This window comes from Psammomys obesus, unplaced genomic scaffold, assembly GCF_907164565.1.
Source record: "Psammomys obesus unplaced genomic scaffold, mPsaObe1.curated_primary_1811, whole genome shotgun sequence".
Taxonomy (NCBI): Eukaryota; Metazoa; Chordata; class Mammalia; order Rodentia; family Muridae; genus Psammomys; species Psammomys obesus.
In genome coordinates, this window is record NW_026596034.1 from 27,594,442 (window position 1) to 27,611,596 (window position 17,155).

The 17,155-nt window shown below is 50.2% G+C and overlaps 2 protein-coding genes across 3 annotated transcripts in view; one reads left to right on the forward strand and one right to left on the reverse strand.

Annotated features, from left to right (window-relative positions):
• The window catches only part of Znrf1 (zinc and ring finger 1), a 99,785-nt gene extending 96,745 nt beyond the window's left edge, over positions 1-3,040 (forward strand). The window contains exon 5 of one of the 2 annotated variants that reach the window (XM_055620790.1): positions 48-3,040. The gene's annotated coding sequence lies outside the window, so the exon portion shown is untranslated. The remainder of the gene's footprint in view (positions 1-47) is intronic. The other variant, XM_055620791.1, reaches the window with a different exon arrangement.
• A 170-nt stretch (positions 3,041-3,210) lies between these two features.
• Positions 3,211-8,099, reverse strand: Ldhd (lactate dehydrogenase D). The gene is made up of 11 exons (XM_055620789.1): positions 7,962-8,099; positions 7,708-7,820; positions 7,357-7,498; positions 7,035-7,176; positions 6,739-6,898; positions 6,299-6,498; positions 6,075-6,203; positions 5,866-5,993; positions 5,005-5,095; positions 4,799-4,910; positions 3,211-4,706 (listed from the first exon to the last, which is right to left on the reverse strand). The coding sequence occupies exons 1-11, from the start codon at positions 8,025-8,027 to the stop codon at positions 4,541-4,543; spliced, it is 1,449 nt and encodes a 482-aa protein (XP_055476764.1). The 5' UTR covers positions 8,028-8,099; the 3' UTR covers positions 3,211-4,540.
• Between the last annotated feature and the right edge of the window lie 9,056 nt (positions 8,100-17,155).

The following is a 17,155-nucleotide window of genomic DNA, read 5'->3' on the forward strand; positions in this document are numbered from 1 at the left end:
GGGGATCTCTTTTCTTCTCTCTCCTTTGTTCTGTTTTCTTTTGTTAGGTTTATTTTATTTATTCCAAGTAAATGCCCAGAACAGCTGACGGTGTCAGGCAAATCAGGGACATTTGCTCTTTTTACCTTCACCTCAAAATCTGATGACAAGGGGAGAAGACAAAGCAAGGGTGAGAGTGAGGCAGAGGGATTGGATCCCAGCTCCAGAGTGCAGGTCCACATTGCTGGCATGATGTTTGGCTTCCGGTGGGCCTGCCTGGCCTGAACCAGACGCCCCAGCAGACCAGCCTGCCCTCGGCGGGATACGCTGCTGCCACGGTGAAATGCAGCCACAGCTCTCAGCCAGACGGAGCGCGACTGACTTCTTCCGACCCACACAGGGACAGACACCCCTGTTCCTGGGAGGAGGCTCCTCAGACACTGGACAGAGCTGAGCTTGGGACACCAGAGGGAACGGGGCACCCCTTCTGCACTGACTTCCAGAAAATGGTCCTCCCTCCTCCCTGAGGACACGCAACTGGATGAGAGCGAGTCTGAGAGAAGAATGAATTGACCTCTCTCCTTCCCTTCACCCTCAGCCCAGGAGGGAAAGGGCATTTCTTTTTCACCTTTGAAAGGCGTTGTGGGTCTGTCGTTAAAGTGTTTACAACAACAAAATTATATAAAAAAAAAAAGTCTAGTGTCGACTGGTGTTTTCCCTCGTGATGTTTACAGATTGCTGTTTGCTGCCCAGCTAAAACCCACTCAGTGACAGAAGCAAGCATAGCCATGTCCTCACCGCTAGCGCTGACCGCGGGTGGACGGGCACACGGCTCTCTGCATCACTAACCTTTCTACTGGGGGATTTGTTTTTTGTTTTCTGTTTTTCTGTCCCATTTTTCTGGCTTGGTTTTGCACTTTTCTCCTCTTAAAACCCCGATATATTGATTTTCTTGCCAAAAAAGAGAAAGGAGGATGAAGAAGAGCCTGTCAAGGACACTTCCCCCTTCCTTCCCCATGTTTTCCCTGCCTTTCCCTGGATCAGTCCAATCAGAGAACTTAACAATCATAAATACATTGGAAAAAATGCCTGGACATTTTTCTTAGGCCCTTGTGAAATTTTTTTCCAGAGAAAACTTAGAGTTACTAAAGGAACATGTACCGCTACCCCTGTTTTCAGGCACACTGAGAACATTTTAGCCATTGATGTTCACATGTGGCGTTAGCCCATGCAGGATAGGTTTCTGTATTTATATTATTAAAATACAAAAAACAAAAAAACAACAAAAAAAACAAAACCTTACAAAATGTTTTTAAAATGTTCAGAGGTTGGGAGAAAAGCATCAGTCAAGGTGTTTTGATATGGTATTAAAATAATGTCTAATGAAAGATGCACCGTGTGATTTTATTTTAATGAAGTGTTGTTACAAGATCAAGAAGTGGAGGCAAAGGCCAGTTTCCCCTGCCCATCTGCCCAGCCCAGCACTCCCTCAGCACCTGCAGGGCTCTTGGCCACACCTGGGCAGAGGCTTGTTGTGGTGGCTCAGGTGTGTCTTTGAAGTTGATGAATTCTTAAGCATCATGGAGTGACTGTCAGTCTCCTGTCATCTCTGGTTGTGACTGAATGTTTCTGGAAAGATATCTTACAGCCATCAGAGGCTGCAAGACTGTGGGTACCTCCAGGCGCCAGCCTAGCCTGGCCTTCAGCACCTCCTCCCCATCCTGCATTCTGCTTGCCTGTTGCTCCATCCACAGCTCTGTGCTGACTCATGGGCATGCTTCACTAAGGCCCAGAAAGAGGCCCTGGTTTGGGGCTGTGCCAGCTCACAGTCCCTGAACCAGAACCAGCCACTCAGCCTCATAAACGTTGGCAAATTGCAGGCTGGGCAGGAAACTCAAGGCAGGGGCCTGCAGTACATACCTGCCCTGACTCCTAGCCAGGTTCCAGGAGCTGCGTTCCAGGGCCTCCTGCAGAGCCAGCTAAGAAAGCTCTGGGGGAGATGGCTGCCCATCTCCACCATGACCATTTGCAGAACTGCCTCTTGTACTGCTGCCTCAGGGCCCAGTCCCAACAGGCCCACAAGTTTGGACTGTGCCACCACCCCTGCTCTGAGGTCCCCTGCCCTCAGATGCTTCATGAAGCAACTACTCTGTGCAAGGACATTTGTTGGAGGCCGGTGGACACGAGCCAGGGCAGGTAGGCAAGCTCAGAGAACTAAGAGTGCTTTAGAGCCTGAGTGTGGGAGACCTCAGGACCTAAACTGTGAGCAGTCTGTTCTGGGGCACTTTACTTCTTGGCAGAATGGTGGGGAAGTATTCATTCATCTGAACTTGATTCCTTGCATGGGAAGTGGGGATACAGTCATGCAGCTCAGTTCAGTGAGTGTTAGGGATCTGCCCCAAAGGCCTGGCACCGCAGGCTTCCTTGTAGCTTTGTCACTGCAAAGGGCACTGTTCTATTCCCAGCACCTCCAGCTTCTGCCTGGCAACTGTGTATCCCTGTTACTATATATAATCCTACCAGCAGAGCTGGCGGGGCAGGGCCCAGCCCTGAAAGAGATCTCCTTGCCTGACCCCTGGGCCTGGAGACAGGCTTTGTGTACCCACCTTGGCTGTGTGAGCCCAGCTGCCTTGGCAAGGCTGTGGCTGAATTGGTTGGGGCAGTGCTGGGCCCCACACCGGGTGCTATTCTAGGCTCTCTAGGCTGGTGCTCATCTCATCCCCAGTGACTCCGCCCCCACCTGGCACACCAAAGCCCTCTTGTTGGCTGTCACGTCCTCTGAATTTGGACCCAGATTGCCAGTGCCTGGTGTGAGGGTGGGACTAGGCTTGTCTGGCTTCCTAGGTGACATTTGTGTTTGTCACCTTCCATCCAGACAGCTCTCTAGAATCCTGTGTTGTCCCTACTCTGCCTTTCTGAGAGGGGAGAAAAATAAGAGATGGGTTCTTCCCCTTTGCTCTTGGGAGCCCTCTTTGAAAACCACCCATCTAACAGCCATTTAATAGTACTGAAGCTCATAAGAGAATGTCCTCCTTAGGAGATAGATGCTGAATTATATAGCTGAATGACTTCAAGAAATGTGTAATCCCAAAGGGTTCCCCCCAAAAATACGCAAAGCAAATAAGGCAAAAATGTCCATTGTTGAATCTTCAGCGACTGATACTTCAGTGAATAGTGTATTTGTTCTTTCAACTTTTCTGTATGTTTGGAATTTTCTTTAATAAAAGAAACTGTGGGGAAATGGCTGTTTATTGAGTTGACAGTTATTGGAGGGCAATGTTATTGGAGGAACCCTGCCTGGCAGAACTTGGGAGGATTTGTGGGAGGAGTGAGCAATCTTGGCTGTGTCTAGGGGGGTGGGATTCACTAGAGCTCTCTTTCCCTGCTGCGTGTGGGACTGATGTTTGGGTTTCTTCATCCCGAAGTGGGTTGGGAGCAAGCCAGAGAACCATGAGACAGACCTTACAGAGAAGGGGTCCTAAGAGGTGAAGTTGGACTGAGAAAGCGTAGGGATGGCAGCCTCTCCCCAGGCCTGGTGAGAGAAGGGTGCGAGAGGCTGCTTCCCTGCTGTGGCCTCTTCCCGTTTCTCCAACGCAAAGAGCTAGGAAGACGTAGGGGAGACGGTGCTGCAGTTGACTTGGACCCCCGCTGGGTAAAAAGTCCGTAGAGACTGGCCCCTGGAAGGCGTCTGCAGCCGGCCCTAAGCAAATGCTGAATGTTTAAGATTTACGGTGTCAGGTGCCCTCTTGTGGACTTCTGGGGAACAACTGCCAAGTACCTCCAGACGGAAACTGGCCAGGGAATCTCAAAACTGCCAGGCCTCAAAGTGGGCAAGACCCTGACTTTGAAGGTAAAGGCTGGTGCTACACAGAGGATTGCCTCATCTCTACTTCTGAGGACCTGCCTAGCTTGGAGAAAGTGCTCTAGTCCAAGCCTTGTGGGGAAACTGAACCTCCCACCACAGGCAGTCTTCTGCCTCATGGATGCAGAAGCAGAGGGGTTGGTTGGGGCTGGCTTTCTTCCCCCTCGCCAGGCCACTGTCACAGGCCTAAAACAAATGGCTCATTACCCGAGGTCAGAGACCTGGAGGGGAGGAGAGGGTACAGCTGCAAGTGGGGCTCACATTCGTGGGGGTGGGGACAAAAAGGTCTATCACTGTGCAGTAGGGGGCCTTTGCAGGAAAGGGGTGTTCCTATCACTATATACAGGATGAATTGTGGTGATGCTCCCCCCCCATCCCACCCCCCTGCAGAGGAGAAGCCTCCACAAAGGAATCTGATCTTAAGAGTAGGCCCACACCATCTCTGGTAGCCAGGAAGAAACTCCAGTGGGAGACACTTCTACTGGAGTGAAAGGCTCCTAAGAACAGCCAGAGTAATAGCTCTCCTGTGAGTCCATCTTCCTCACCTTCACCTTGAGCCCCAACGACAGAGGACAAAGGTCTGTATCTGTACCCAGCAGGCAGAGATAGCATCTCTTGCAAAGTCAGTGGCTTGAAGAAAAGGTACAGAGCAGGGAGGGCCTCTGCATGCTGGGGACCGTGGGCCGAGTTACAAGATCCTCATAGCACTTTGCCTGGGTTCATGAGACCTCGGGGATCCAGTGTGTCTTTGAGCTGCCGCATGGTCGCCACGCCCACGCTGCCCATTTCCTCTTGCAGCAGCTGCCGCTTGCCCAGCCCAATGCCATGCTCTCCGGTGCATGTCCCGTGGAGTGCCAGGGCACGCCTAGGAGGCCGATTGAAGGAATCCTCAGCAGCCTCTCCTCCCTCTGCCTCTGCCCTCCCCAGCCTCCACCCCTCCCTGGCTCAGTCCTTTACCTGCCCAGATTTTCTGCAAAGGCTTTGACCCTCCTCTGCTCCTCCACGTCATCTGGGTCGACCAGCAGGATGCAGTGAAAGTTGCCATCACCCACGTGCCCAACAATGGCTCCTAGGGGCCCAGGGAACAACGCTGTCACCTCTAGCCTCCTTGCCCGGACCTTGGCTAACTCCAGTGCCCCCAAATGAAGTAAGTAGAACGAAACCTGTGAGTTTTGAGGCAATAAGCTCCTCCTTGGCCTCTACCAAGATCTCCGGCAACCGGGAAATGGGCACGCACACGTCCGTAGAATAGGCCTAAATCAGAAGGCAAGCTTGTGTGGTTCTCCCAATCACCCGCTGCCCACCTAAAGCAAGGATCACCTAAAGTAAGGGTTGTAAGGCTCAGGCTTATGACCAGTCCAGGGGAACTTGTCCTGGAATGAAACATCTGTCCTCTAGCCCACTTGCCGTGGGAGTATTCACTAGTCCAGGTCTTCACTACTCCCCTGAATCCAAGCCTGGACCACAGGCTCCCAGCACCCCATACTTCTGCGCTTCTGCATAATCTCAGCTTTCTCTTCTGGGTGGACTTGCCTCTTTCCTTTCTAGTCCTTCCCCATGAGGTCTTCCCTCTGTGTTTAAGATTTCTAAGGGCTGGGGCTGGAGCAATAGCTCAGAGGTTCAAAGCACTGGCTATTCTTCCAGAGGTTTTGAGTTCAATTTCCAGAAACCACAGTGGCTTTCAACCATTTGTAATGGGATATGATTTCCTCTTCTGCTGTGCATGAAAACAGTGTTCATATACATAAAATAAATCTTTTTTAAAAATAAAATCAAATCTCTAAGGGCTCAGCTCAACACTGCACCTGAGGCTGGCTCCCATGAATTTCCCCAGGTTTGGGGCATATAACAGTTTTCCCTTTAGACCGGTCTGGAATAGCTGGGTGCCATGGCCTAGAAGTCCCTGGGCCTCACGCCCACTCAGCCAGCCCTTGGTGGGCCTCAGCTGCCTCTGCGCAGTGAAGCAGTGGGTTGAGGAAAGGGATTGTGGCCTGAGCTGCAGACCCACCCCTGCCCCTGCTCACCTTCCTTCCGGGACACAAGGCTAAGGCTGCATACCAAGCATTGTGCCGCGCTGCCCAAAGCTCACTGCGCTTTTCAGCCTCCTTGGCCCAGGAGAAGTGAGAGCCCCCATTATCCTGAGTGATCGCCTCTGCATTAGGAACAGAAAGGCCGATCCTTAGCCCTACAATAAGACAGACCAGGCCCCACTGCGGCGCTCTCCCCAGCGCACCTGCGCGCTGCAGCTGTTCTGTCAGTGCCTGCTGGGAGCCATGGAACTCCAGGAAAAGCGTGGGTGCCACGGGGCAGTTCAATTTGCTGTACCTGTTGCAAGCATCCATCATGACATCATCCAGGAACTCTGGAACCAGGGAGAGGGCTGGTCATGTAAGGCCTGGTCTTCTAATGGGTCCTTTTCTGTGGAACCCACCCAGACTGACCCAGTCCCTGGCTCACCAATGCGGGCCACAGGCACTGCCGCCTGGAGGATCTGAACTGTGCTATCCACAGCAGCTTGAACACTAGGGAATGCACAGGTGGCGGCCACTGTTGTCTCTGGCGCAGGGTGCAGGCGCAGGGTGGCAGATGTAATGATACCCAGAGTCCCCTCAGAGCCCACAAAGAGTCCTGTGAGATTGTAGCCAGCTGCACTCTTCCTGGGCCCAGGGACACACAAAAGTAGCTGAGTGCACAGGCCACCTGATTTCCAGCCTGAAGCCTAAAGACACAAGACAGGCTTGGACCGGTCTCCGTGCAGCGCCAATGACCCAGAGAGGACTTGCACAGGGAGAGCCAACTCCAACACTAGCACTGGCCCTCCAGACAGAGTTCCTTCCGGGGCATTCCTGAGTGCCGCCTATCCAGGAGGCCCAGCAACGAGGTCAAGCCCTGCTCACCTATAATGGCGGCCCCGGCCTGCGGTGTGAAGCAGCCTGCCATCAGGCAGCACCACCTCCAGGTTGATCACATTGTCCCGCATGGTTCCGTAGCGCACGGCATTGGTGCCCGAGGCCCCAGTGGCTGCCATGCCACACAGAGAAGCATCTGCACCTGGGTCTAGAGAATAAAACGCTGTGGAGGGCAACTGGGGAGGCCCTTCCCCTCTTGTGGGAAAAATGGGGCCCTCTGAAATCCCCCAGATGGCATCCCCTATCCCTCGGGGCTCTGAGAAAATGATTAGCTCAAGGCCTACCAACAGGAAACCAAAGGCCACTGTCACGCAGGTGGGTATTGAGGGCTTTACGAGTGACGCCAGGTTCCACCATCACAGAGAAGTCTTCTGTATTCAGCTCCATGATGCGGTCCATATGGGTCAGGTTGATGCACACTCCGCCCTGGTAGCAAAGGTACCAAGAACGCTGCCCAACCTAAGTCTCTAGGTCTGGAGCAGCCTCTAGAGCCCCATTCTGGGGCTGAGGCCCCCAGCAGTTAGACCAGAGCTCCGGGATGGCAGGTGAGGACAGCCGTAAACGTGCTATGTATGAGGGGACCAGACCCAGGACACCCCAATATACCTGCACAGCACAGACTCCCCCCTCAAGACCAGTGCCTGTACCAAATGGGATGATGGGAACGCCTTGGTTGTAGCACAGGGTGGCCACTCGGCTGACCTGGTCCACATTCTGGGGCCACACCACGGCATCAGGAGGTTGACACCTAGGAGCAGACAGGACCCGGAGGTTTGAAAAGGTGTGGCGGCCTGTTGCCCTCTCCTTTCCAGGAACCTGGAGTTGTTTATGGACTTGAGGACAGGGCCTCAGCAGAGTGGGGCAGAGAATACCTCCCTCTTCAGAGAGAATTGCCAGAGTGGTGGGCAGAGATGAGGCCAGCCCAGGGCCCTGAGTGCCAGCAGCAGCTTCCGGTACCTGTGCATCGACTCATCGTGCCCGTGATGCTCCCTGACGGCAGAAGCAGTGGACACATGGGGGCTCCCTACAGCTGCCTTCAGGGCCTCCACAAAGTCCTGGCTGAGCGCGCCCTGCAGGGGAGAAGCAGTGCACGGGTCACAGGGAAGAGAGGAGCCACAGCCCTGCCCTGTGGCAGCAGGGAAGAGTGGGGTCTGGACGGCGAGATGACGTCACAGAGCCTCCGGGAACCCCGCCCACACACGGACTTCTACCTGTGACCCCCTGGAGCAGTAGCCCCTCCAGGGAGGCAGCCTCTGGGTTGCCACCCGAAGGAACATGGCCGTAACCGCCGCTAAGGTGAGAGAGAGTACTAGTCAGGGAGGAGGCAGGGCCAGCCTGCCTCTGCCTAGGCCCAATGGCTGCCCTGGGTGGAGCCTGCTTAAGGTGGAGCCGGCTTAAGGTGGCCCCTGCAGATCCGGAAAAGCAAGGACCGCAGCCACTTCTGTGTCTTAAAGTAAATTGCTTCCTGTTGCCCTTCAAACGCAAACACCGTGTGCGGAGGCTTTAAAAGTCCCGCTGGCTTCTCGGACTTCTCCATCCACTGCACTTCCTTCCAACCTCTTCTTTGACCACTAGGCTCCAGTTTCTCTTTCTATTCCATTAGGCTGGTCTCATGACCTTGGCACACACACACACATTGTACTCTACACCTGGAATCCTCTCCCGACTCCCCGACAAGCAGATTCTTCCTCACCCCTCAGGCCTCAGCAGCATGTCACAGAGTGGGCTGCCACCGTGGCCACAAGGAGGGAAACTGTAGCCGACCTTCCAAGACAGAAGTGGGTAGCGTAGCGCAGTGCCCCGGAAAGGCTTCCTTGCTGAGGAGTCCTGAAGAGCAGCAGGGCTGCCCATGGAGGTGAAGGAGAATACTTCCAAGAGCATCCTGGAGCAGTGTGGCTGCCGTGCTGCTTCCAAGCAACTCCCACAGCAATTCCAGGGGAGCCTCTGCTACCACCATTGAGATAACTTACCTACAGCTTAGACTTTTCCTCCTTTGAGTCAGGAATACAAACGCCTAGCAAGTTTTTATTCACTATTACTGTGTACATGTGCATGGTGAAGGGGCGCTCGGGCCACAGCGCACACATGGAGGTTAGAGAGCAGACTTTGTGGAGCTGGTTCTCTCTCTGCTCTCCCAACCACGTTAGGATGCATTTGCCAGAAGAGAAAAATTATACCAGGTATTATAAATGTTAGGACTGTGCAGCGAAGTTACACGGCGGGTTCACAAATCACGCCATGCGACTGGTTCCATGTGGGAGGTTTATTAAGGGAGGGGGGAAGGGGTCACAGAGACCGTCTCTGGGCAGGGCAGAAGAGAGAGACTGGAGGTGGTGTTAGGCCCAGCAAGAGCCTAAATGTAAGAAGGTATGAAGAGAACTCAGGAAACTAATCATCCATCGATGCAAAAAACGCAAGAGGTTCCTCTTGACCATTGCGCAATGGGGTCGGTCACCCCTGCTGGTCAGCTAGGAGTGGCACCCGGAGACAAAGACCTTAAAAGACACAAGGCGGGAATCTCCTGGGGTTGCCTTCTTGGCGATTTAGGATTGGATGAGGTGTTTAACTTTTAAAATAATTGGTTAGTTCTGGTCACCCTTAGGTCTAGTCAGCCCTGTTGTAAATATCTGATCTTCAAGTCAGTTTGGAATTTCCTGCCATCCACAGTTAAATGTGGGAGGGTGATTAACTCATCCCATGTCTGTTCTGAGGAGCGGGGGTTACAGGCTTTGGATCAAAGGTCAGGAGAAGGATTGGGGCCATTTGGCCCAGTTTCCAAACAAAGCCCATCTCACCGGCACTAGCCGGTGATTTTTTTCTCCATTTAGTAGAGATCTCTGCTTGTTCTCTTCCTTATCTCTGCCCTCACAGATGGCTAATGTCAGGAACTTTTACATTCCTCGGCTCTCTGGAGAAGCACTAAGAGGCTTTAATTAACATGGGCCTAAAACTTGCAAATATAAGTTATAAGGCAATTAAAAGAAACATAGGTTACAAAGTTAGTCTTATTCTTTCAGCATTTGTTGTTGGAAGAATGCATAGAGGAAGTTAATAAAGCAGGGTACAAAAAGCAAAAGCAGAATTCTAGATGAGCAGCAGAAAAGGTGTGAGGAAGGGCAGAATCCATTTCCATAAGAGGTTCTCGAAGGCCCAAGAGTAGAGGCCTCAAGCTGTTCCCTTTGCTTTTGTAGATTTGTCTGGAGTTGTTGGATTTTGTCTTTACTTACTATACCTGACTGGTTGACATAAAAACAGTATTCCTTCTGGAGGAAAATGCAAAGGCCACCTTCTTTAGCTGTGAGGAGATCCAATCCACGTTGGTTTTGAAGTACTACTGCTGCCAGCGAGTCCATCTGTCCTTAGAGAGTTAGCATTGTCTGAGTCACTTGCTGGAGGTCCTGGATGAACTAGGAAGAAAGCTGGTAATACAAAGGTAGTGACTAGTAGGTAGGTGACTAGTCCTGCTGTCCCAGTCCTGAGAGCTGCTGTGATTCCTGCAACAGCCAAGAGGGGCAAGATTTGAATTGCCCTCTATCCTGCTGGGCAACTATTGAGTCCACGACTGGGATTGGTAGGGGCTCCTTTTCATTTATTACCCCCAGCTCGGGAAGAGGAGCACCAGCATGCAGACAATGGTAGACCTGAGTACCATAAAGAATTGAGGTATTAGTAGCATAGGGCTTTGGGATTGAGATGAGGTATCAAGGATTATAGTTTTATTACACTCTAAGGAACTTAGCATTCCTACAGAGTATGTTCCAGATGCCTTGAAACAGCTTGCCACGCCAAAGAGGGTGATATGAAAAAGGTAGGGGGTTGTGGCAACATCAGAGTCAGGGCAGTTGGTGAATGGTGAAGTAAGGTTACTTGACAGAGTCACTGGAGAAGCTGTCAGCGGTAGTTCTGAGTTGGTCCCAGGTGGGACACACAGCCAGCAAGCTTTAGAACAGCCTGGTTGGGTCACATTAAGGAGCTTGTAGGCAGAGGTCTAAGTCTGAAGTAGGAGACAAAATGACAGGTTTGTATTATTTAGGTGGGGGGATGTCAGAGAGGCAATGGCCTTAGATGCCAGGGCCCACTGGCAGAGTCAAGCAGTTCCTGAGTGGGGAGTGAGGATTGAAAAATTTAAAGCAAGTCACATCAATACAAGAAAGACGTTCAAGGAACTGCCAAACTTGTTTTCTAAAACTACCTCCCTATAGCAGATATGGTCCAAGGTCACACAAACAAGTTTTAAGGAATTTGGTGAAACTTCCTCTTTTCTCTGTCTCAAGCTGAAGGCCAGGGTGGAAACTGTTTTTCAATAAATAACAAAGCAGCTTGACAAGCAGCTCTCCACACTTAGAAGAGTGTTTAATTACCTTCTCTACTTCTCCCATCCCCAGGGATTGGGTAATATACCAGGTAGGATCCTGTAGCTGAATGACCACAGATGGAATGGTGCCTAGCAACAGATGGGTTTTGGACATCTCAGACTTGGGGGTCCACTTGAGAGGCTGGTAAAGGAAGCGATGTGTCACAACTGGTAGGTAGGGTAGCTAGGGGAAGGAGAGAGGATGCTGATGAGCTTGGGGTCAGGTGAATGGGTGGAGTAAAGGAGATAGAGGCTCCCACTTTGGCTAAAGAGTCCCTTCCCAGTAAGGGAACTGGACAGGTTGGCATCACTAAAAAGGAATGAGTCAAGGGAACAGCAATGAAAATACAATTGAGTGGTGGAGTCCAGCAAGGCTGGCAAGGCTGTCCACCTACCCGACAGTAGGGGAACTAGAAGGAGAGGTTGGTCCCCAGTGCTCTGTCAGGACTGAGTAAGTGGCTCAGGTGTCCCCAAGGAAGGAGATGGACCACCCCGATACCATGATAATTACTCGTGGCTCCCTGCTAGTGATGGCAATGGTGTGGTCAAGGGAACCCGGATACCTTCAGTCATCTATGGCCAGACCTAGGATATTGGCAGGAGGGTGATCTGGGAGTGATGTCCCATATCATGGGAGAAACGGTTGCAGTCAACAACCCAACGTCCCTCTTGGTGGCATTTTGGACATGGCCCTGGTGCCTTGAGGGGGTTAGGACAAAACTGGGCCCAGTTACCTTCTTGACCACGTTTGAAACAATGAGTTCCTCATGGTTTAGGAGGCAAGGGAGCCTGGGTAGTGGCTGAGGCTGGTCAGATAGTCTTGGCCAGTATTTGGTACTTTTACTTGTGGGCTTTCTGATCTCTCCCATGGTACACCTTAAAGGCCAGTGCTAAAACTTCTGCCTGTGGAGTCAGAGGTCCTCTCTCCAAGCACTTAAGCTTAGCCCTGATATCAGGGTAACTATTGGAGAAAAAAATAGGTCATCAGAAGTTGCCTGCCCTCTGTACTTTCAGGGTCTAGATTAGTATGTTGTAAAGAAGGCCTTTGTAAGGCACTCTAGGATTGAGATGGGCTTTCATTCTTGTCCTGAATGACCTCCTGGAGCTTTTAATAATTAACTGGCTTAAGGGCAGCCTTGTGGAGACCAGCGAGGAGGCAGGTCAAAAATTGATCTCTGGCTAAAATGCCTTCTGGGGTATTATAATCCCATTGTGGATCCTGGTCGGGCACCGCCTCAGCCCCAACCATGTGTGCTGCGTTGTTTGGTGAACCTCATCTGCGTGCGTTCTAGCCTGTTCCCAAACTCGCCTGCACTCCTCAGGTAATAGGTTATTGGTAAGAATCATATATATATATGGAAGGTAATACTATAAGATTAAGTGAGATATTGAAATTCTTTAATGAAAGTAGAAAGATTAGAGGTATAGGATCCTAGTCTCTTTTCTACTTGAGAGAGTTCAGTTAATGAGAAGGAAACATGCACCCTAACTAGGCCATCCACACCAGCCACCTCCCTCAAGGGAAGAACGGGGGCTTGTTTTTGCTGAGTAGAAGAAGGGGGTGTCACTATAGAGCGAGCGTGGGTAACAGGGGGCTAGTAGCTGTTGGTGGGGTGAAAGTGGGTGCCAAAGAAAAATGACTAGGACAGCTTGTTGCTAGGGAGTGGGGTGAGGGTGCTGGAGAAGCCAAAGAGGAAGAGGAGGAAGCAGAGAAGATTGAGAAAAAGCCAGAGGTTGAGAACAGCGAGGTGGAGTTTCATCTACAGGGTCAAAGGTAGAGAACTCTTGAGGTTGAGACTTTATAGCTAGAAAAAGTCGGGTAGGAGAACAGAAAGAGCAGAGAGAAGGTTTAGAGCAGAGAAGAGAGAAAGCATGAACGTAAGATACCTTCTCCCATTTACCAGATCGCTGACAGTGATTAAAAAGATCCCATAAAATATTGGGACTTAGGGGCTGGAGAGATAGATGGCTCAGGGGTTAAGAGCACTGTCTGCTCTTCCAAAGGTCCCAAGTTCAATTCCCGACAACCACATGGTGGCTCACAACCATCCATAATGAGATCTGGTGTCCTCTTCTGTCGTTCTGGTGTACATGCAGGCAGAACTCTGTACACATAATAAATAAATAAATCTTTAAAAAAAAACAATAGTATTTTAAAAAATATTGGGATTTAATGTGCCGTTAATTGGCCAATTTGAACCATTATCTAAGGAATATGTAGGCCAAGTTTTATTACAGAGGCATATGAGCTAAGAGGCGTTTAACTCAGGCTCCACGTGTAGGGTTTTTTAATTCTCCAGAAGACATCCCAGTGGGAACGATGGAGGAATGAACAAATGGGCAGTTCCCATTGGGAGGGTAGGAGTCAGTGACCTGCCAGAGGCATGCCAAAGGCAAGATTTGACTCAGTATAGTATGGCCCTACCTGATTTAACAACTCATCAGCATTGGCCAAAGACCAAGGGCACAGCTGCCCATAGGAGACACAGTTTAACTAGTGCTAGGATTTTCGTAGGTGAGTGTGAGAGAGGGAGAAACTGTGCACGTAGGAGGGGGAAAAAATCTCTCCCAAGGAAAAGGGGAAGTCCTAAATGGAGGTCAGCAAAAAGGGTCAACCCTAGACAGTGAAGACCGTGGTTGGGGGTTCCTCTGTCTCAAAAGGTAGCAGGAAGTTGCCAGATACTCAACAGTCAGTCTCCCCCTACCAAGAGAGGTATTATGCTGACCATTGAGGGGAAATCACCAATCCAGCTGATAGCAATCTAGTTGCCAGACGGTGGGTCACAGGCAGGTTTAGAATGAAATAGGTTTCTAGCAGCTAAGGTGGGGTGCCAGCACCAAAAAGCAACCACCATGTGGCACTGGAGGCACCTATCCCCAGCCAAGCACACCAGTGTTAGGATTGAGCAGCAAAGTTACACGGCGGGTTCACAAATCACGCCATTCGACTGGTTCCGTGGGGGGGTTTATTAAGGGAAGGGGGAAGGGGCAGGGGAGAGAGAGAAAGATTAGAGGTGGTGTGAGTTCTCTTATAAGGTGACCCAGAGCACGGTGCAGGTGGCTTCAGGTGGTCCATAGGTGGCTTCACAGATGCCTGACATCTGGTTTGTCAGGTACCTTGGGGCTGGCAGTAGAGATGCCTGCTTCCAGATCCCAACAGTAGGTACCTATAATCCCACACAGGGCCACTGAGTTAGGATGAGGAGAAGCCAGTCTGAGCTACAAAAACAAAGCAAAAAAGACAAAATTACAAATTTAATCAACGATATAACTGTCTTTTATTCTCTCTCCATGAACTGTTGCACCCTCCAAGTATACAAAATTGGACAAAGGCCCAGTGGACAGTGGTGGAACAGTGGGGTTTAACATGGGTTAAGATTCTTTCTTCACAAAGAATATAGGGGTGGGAGTGGAGGAACTGATTGTTTAACATCAGTTTGGCCCTCTCAGTAAGGTTAAAGCAGAGGGGACTTTTTGTTGATGTTAGCATACAAAGTCCTGGGAGTCACTGTCACAGCGACATACATGCCTATCATTATACTCTGTTCTTTTTCACAACCCCACACTTCCTTCCCCAACCACCTTCTCTTCAGGGGTTTCCTTCTCACAAAGACCACGGTGGGCTGGAATCTCAGTGGCAGGAAAGCTAGCCTGATGTTTCCTTACAGTTTTGCTTTGATTGTATGGCATTGATAGTAACTCCACTTTGGTTTGGTCTCTGTTTTAGTTTCTTTTCTCGAGGTGTGACAGAAAGAAGAAGACAAGCTCCCCATCTGACTGTTGGCAAGCATTTCCTTCTCCCGTTATAAGATTCCCAGGGAAATTCTCATTTCTTATGGTCCTTTATCAGGGGCTTGTAGAGGGCAGAGGCCATGGGGAGGGAAAGTCCCAGGGGCTCTTTCAGGATGGAGGGGTGGAGTCTAGCAGCACCCCAGGCTACTCTGTCTTTCTGATAACCAAGGAAGGGTAAGGCATAGGTCTGTCTTTAGAACATCTTCATCCCTACCAAGATGGATACATTCTCAGGTTTTGTTTTTATACTTCAGTCCTGGGGTATAATATGCCTGTGTCTGAAATAAGTATCACAAACATAATACAAGTAGGGATCAAAGTCTGAAGACAGTTAATTTAGTTACTTGACATTAACCAAGTATTCGAGTCATTTCTCCATTTCACTTGGTTTTAGTTACTTTGGAAGGGATGGCACAGTGATTTCATTTTTGTTGGCTTTCACAGAGAGTTTTGCTACAAATCCCACACTGTCCTCTTAGTCACAATCCTCCTGCCTCAGGTTCCCAAGTGCTGCAAGCACTACCATGCCCAATGTAACTTCATTTCAATTTTAACATTTCCTCCCCTTGTCTTTGAATAATGTTTCTCTGGAGAGATGGCTCAGAGGTTAAGAACACTGGCTGCTCTTCCAGAGGTCCTGAGTTCAATTCCCAGCAACCACATGGTGGCTCACAATTATCTATAATGATATCTGGTGCCCTCTTCTGGCATGCTGCCACACAGGCAGGCAGAACATTATACATAATAAATAATTTTTTTTTTTAAGAAAAATGAAAGAAAGGGCCAGAAGTTTACAACTCAGTTATTTTCTGGGATTCTTGAAACAGATTAAGTGCTGCTGCCTTAAAACCATCACAAGCATACAAAACTCTGATCAAATTCCTCCCTAGGGGGCATCAAGATACACAAATCACAGTAAGGATTTCCTTAACGCCCTCATTTCTGTCTCAAGTGGTTGAACAGAACCTTAACTGGCTCAACAAAGGCCCCCAAATTTCCGAATTAACAATCCCATCATACAATCCTGGCATAATATTCCAAATGGTTCAATACAACCCAAACAGCTCAGAGTTCTAAAAGACAAAGCCAGGCACCACACAGCAATTACGAAAATGGTTCAAAATGAACCTAAACAGCTCAAAGGTGCCCCAAATCAACAGGAAGGCAAAGCCTGGGACGCACTGACTAGAAAGAAACTAAGAGTCAAAAATTTTTGAAGTCTGAAAGAAGTCTAAATACTCTTCTCTATTTCATCCAATGAAGGTAAGAAGCAACTGATGTCCTCCAAAATGGGAAAAAAAAGGAAAAGGTCCTGGAATAAAGTGACGCCAGCAGCTGTGTGGGACCCTTCAGTCTTCTTCATCTGACATCATCTTGCCCTAAGTGGCTAAAACCAAAAGAAGTCTCTCTATTCCTGGTTAGGTCACTGAAATTGTGACTTGGAGTTGGTAGGGCCAGAGCCTGGGCCCTGGCATTGTCTAACAAGTTTAGCCACCCACTGCCAACAGGCTGTCGTGCGCGGCCTTTGCCGATAAGGACGACGCAACAACCGAGGATTTCTTCAGTGGCAAGTTTATTGTACAGCTCTTTCTTGCAGATGGTGAAGGACCCAAACCCCTGGCAGTGCCCCGTTTAAATAGCCAGCAAGGCGACCTGTCCATCTGTAATTGGTGCTCTGCTCGAGTCCTCATCAGTATATGGCTGGCAATTGGATTGCAGCCTAAACCCTCATCAACATAAAGCTGCGCATGCGTAAAGCGCAGGGTGGCGCAGGCAAGAAGAACCAGGAAACAGGAAGCCGGCGCCATCTTGCAATGGCGGGAGCGGCTCCCGACATCTCCCCCTTTTATATATATTAAAGGCCATCTCAATCAGAAAAATAACACACCATGAGGTTACCGATCAGCCTGCTGAGCCAACAGCATCAGCGATCAAGGAGTTTACACAGTGTAAGAGACCCTCTGCACCTTGAGTCCCGTGCAATGGGAACCTGAGCCCTGGGAGGTGCAGAAGTCAGTCTTGAACAGCATCCTGGTGCAATGGGAACCTGTGCCCGTCAGGAGTGCTACAAGTTCGGACAGTGTCTCAACGATTGAGCATGTTAAGCCAAACTTGGGGGGATGCTCCCTGCTCTACAGCCAACATAGCCTGCACCATGGCCACATTTTTAAGATGTTGCTGTCTCTTAAAACGGCAGAGCAACCAAAAACAGAGGAACAGCCCCGCGAGCATAGACATGCCAAACATTCCTACACCAAT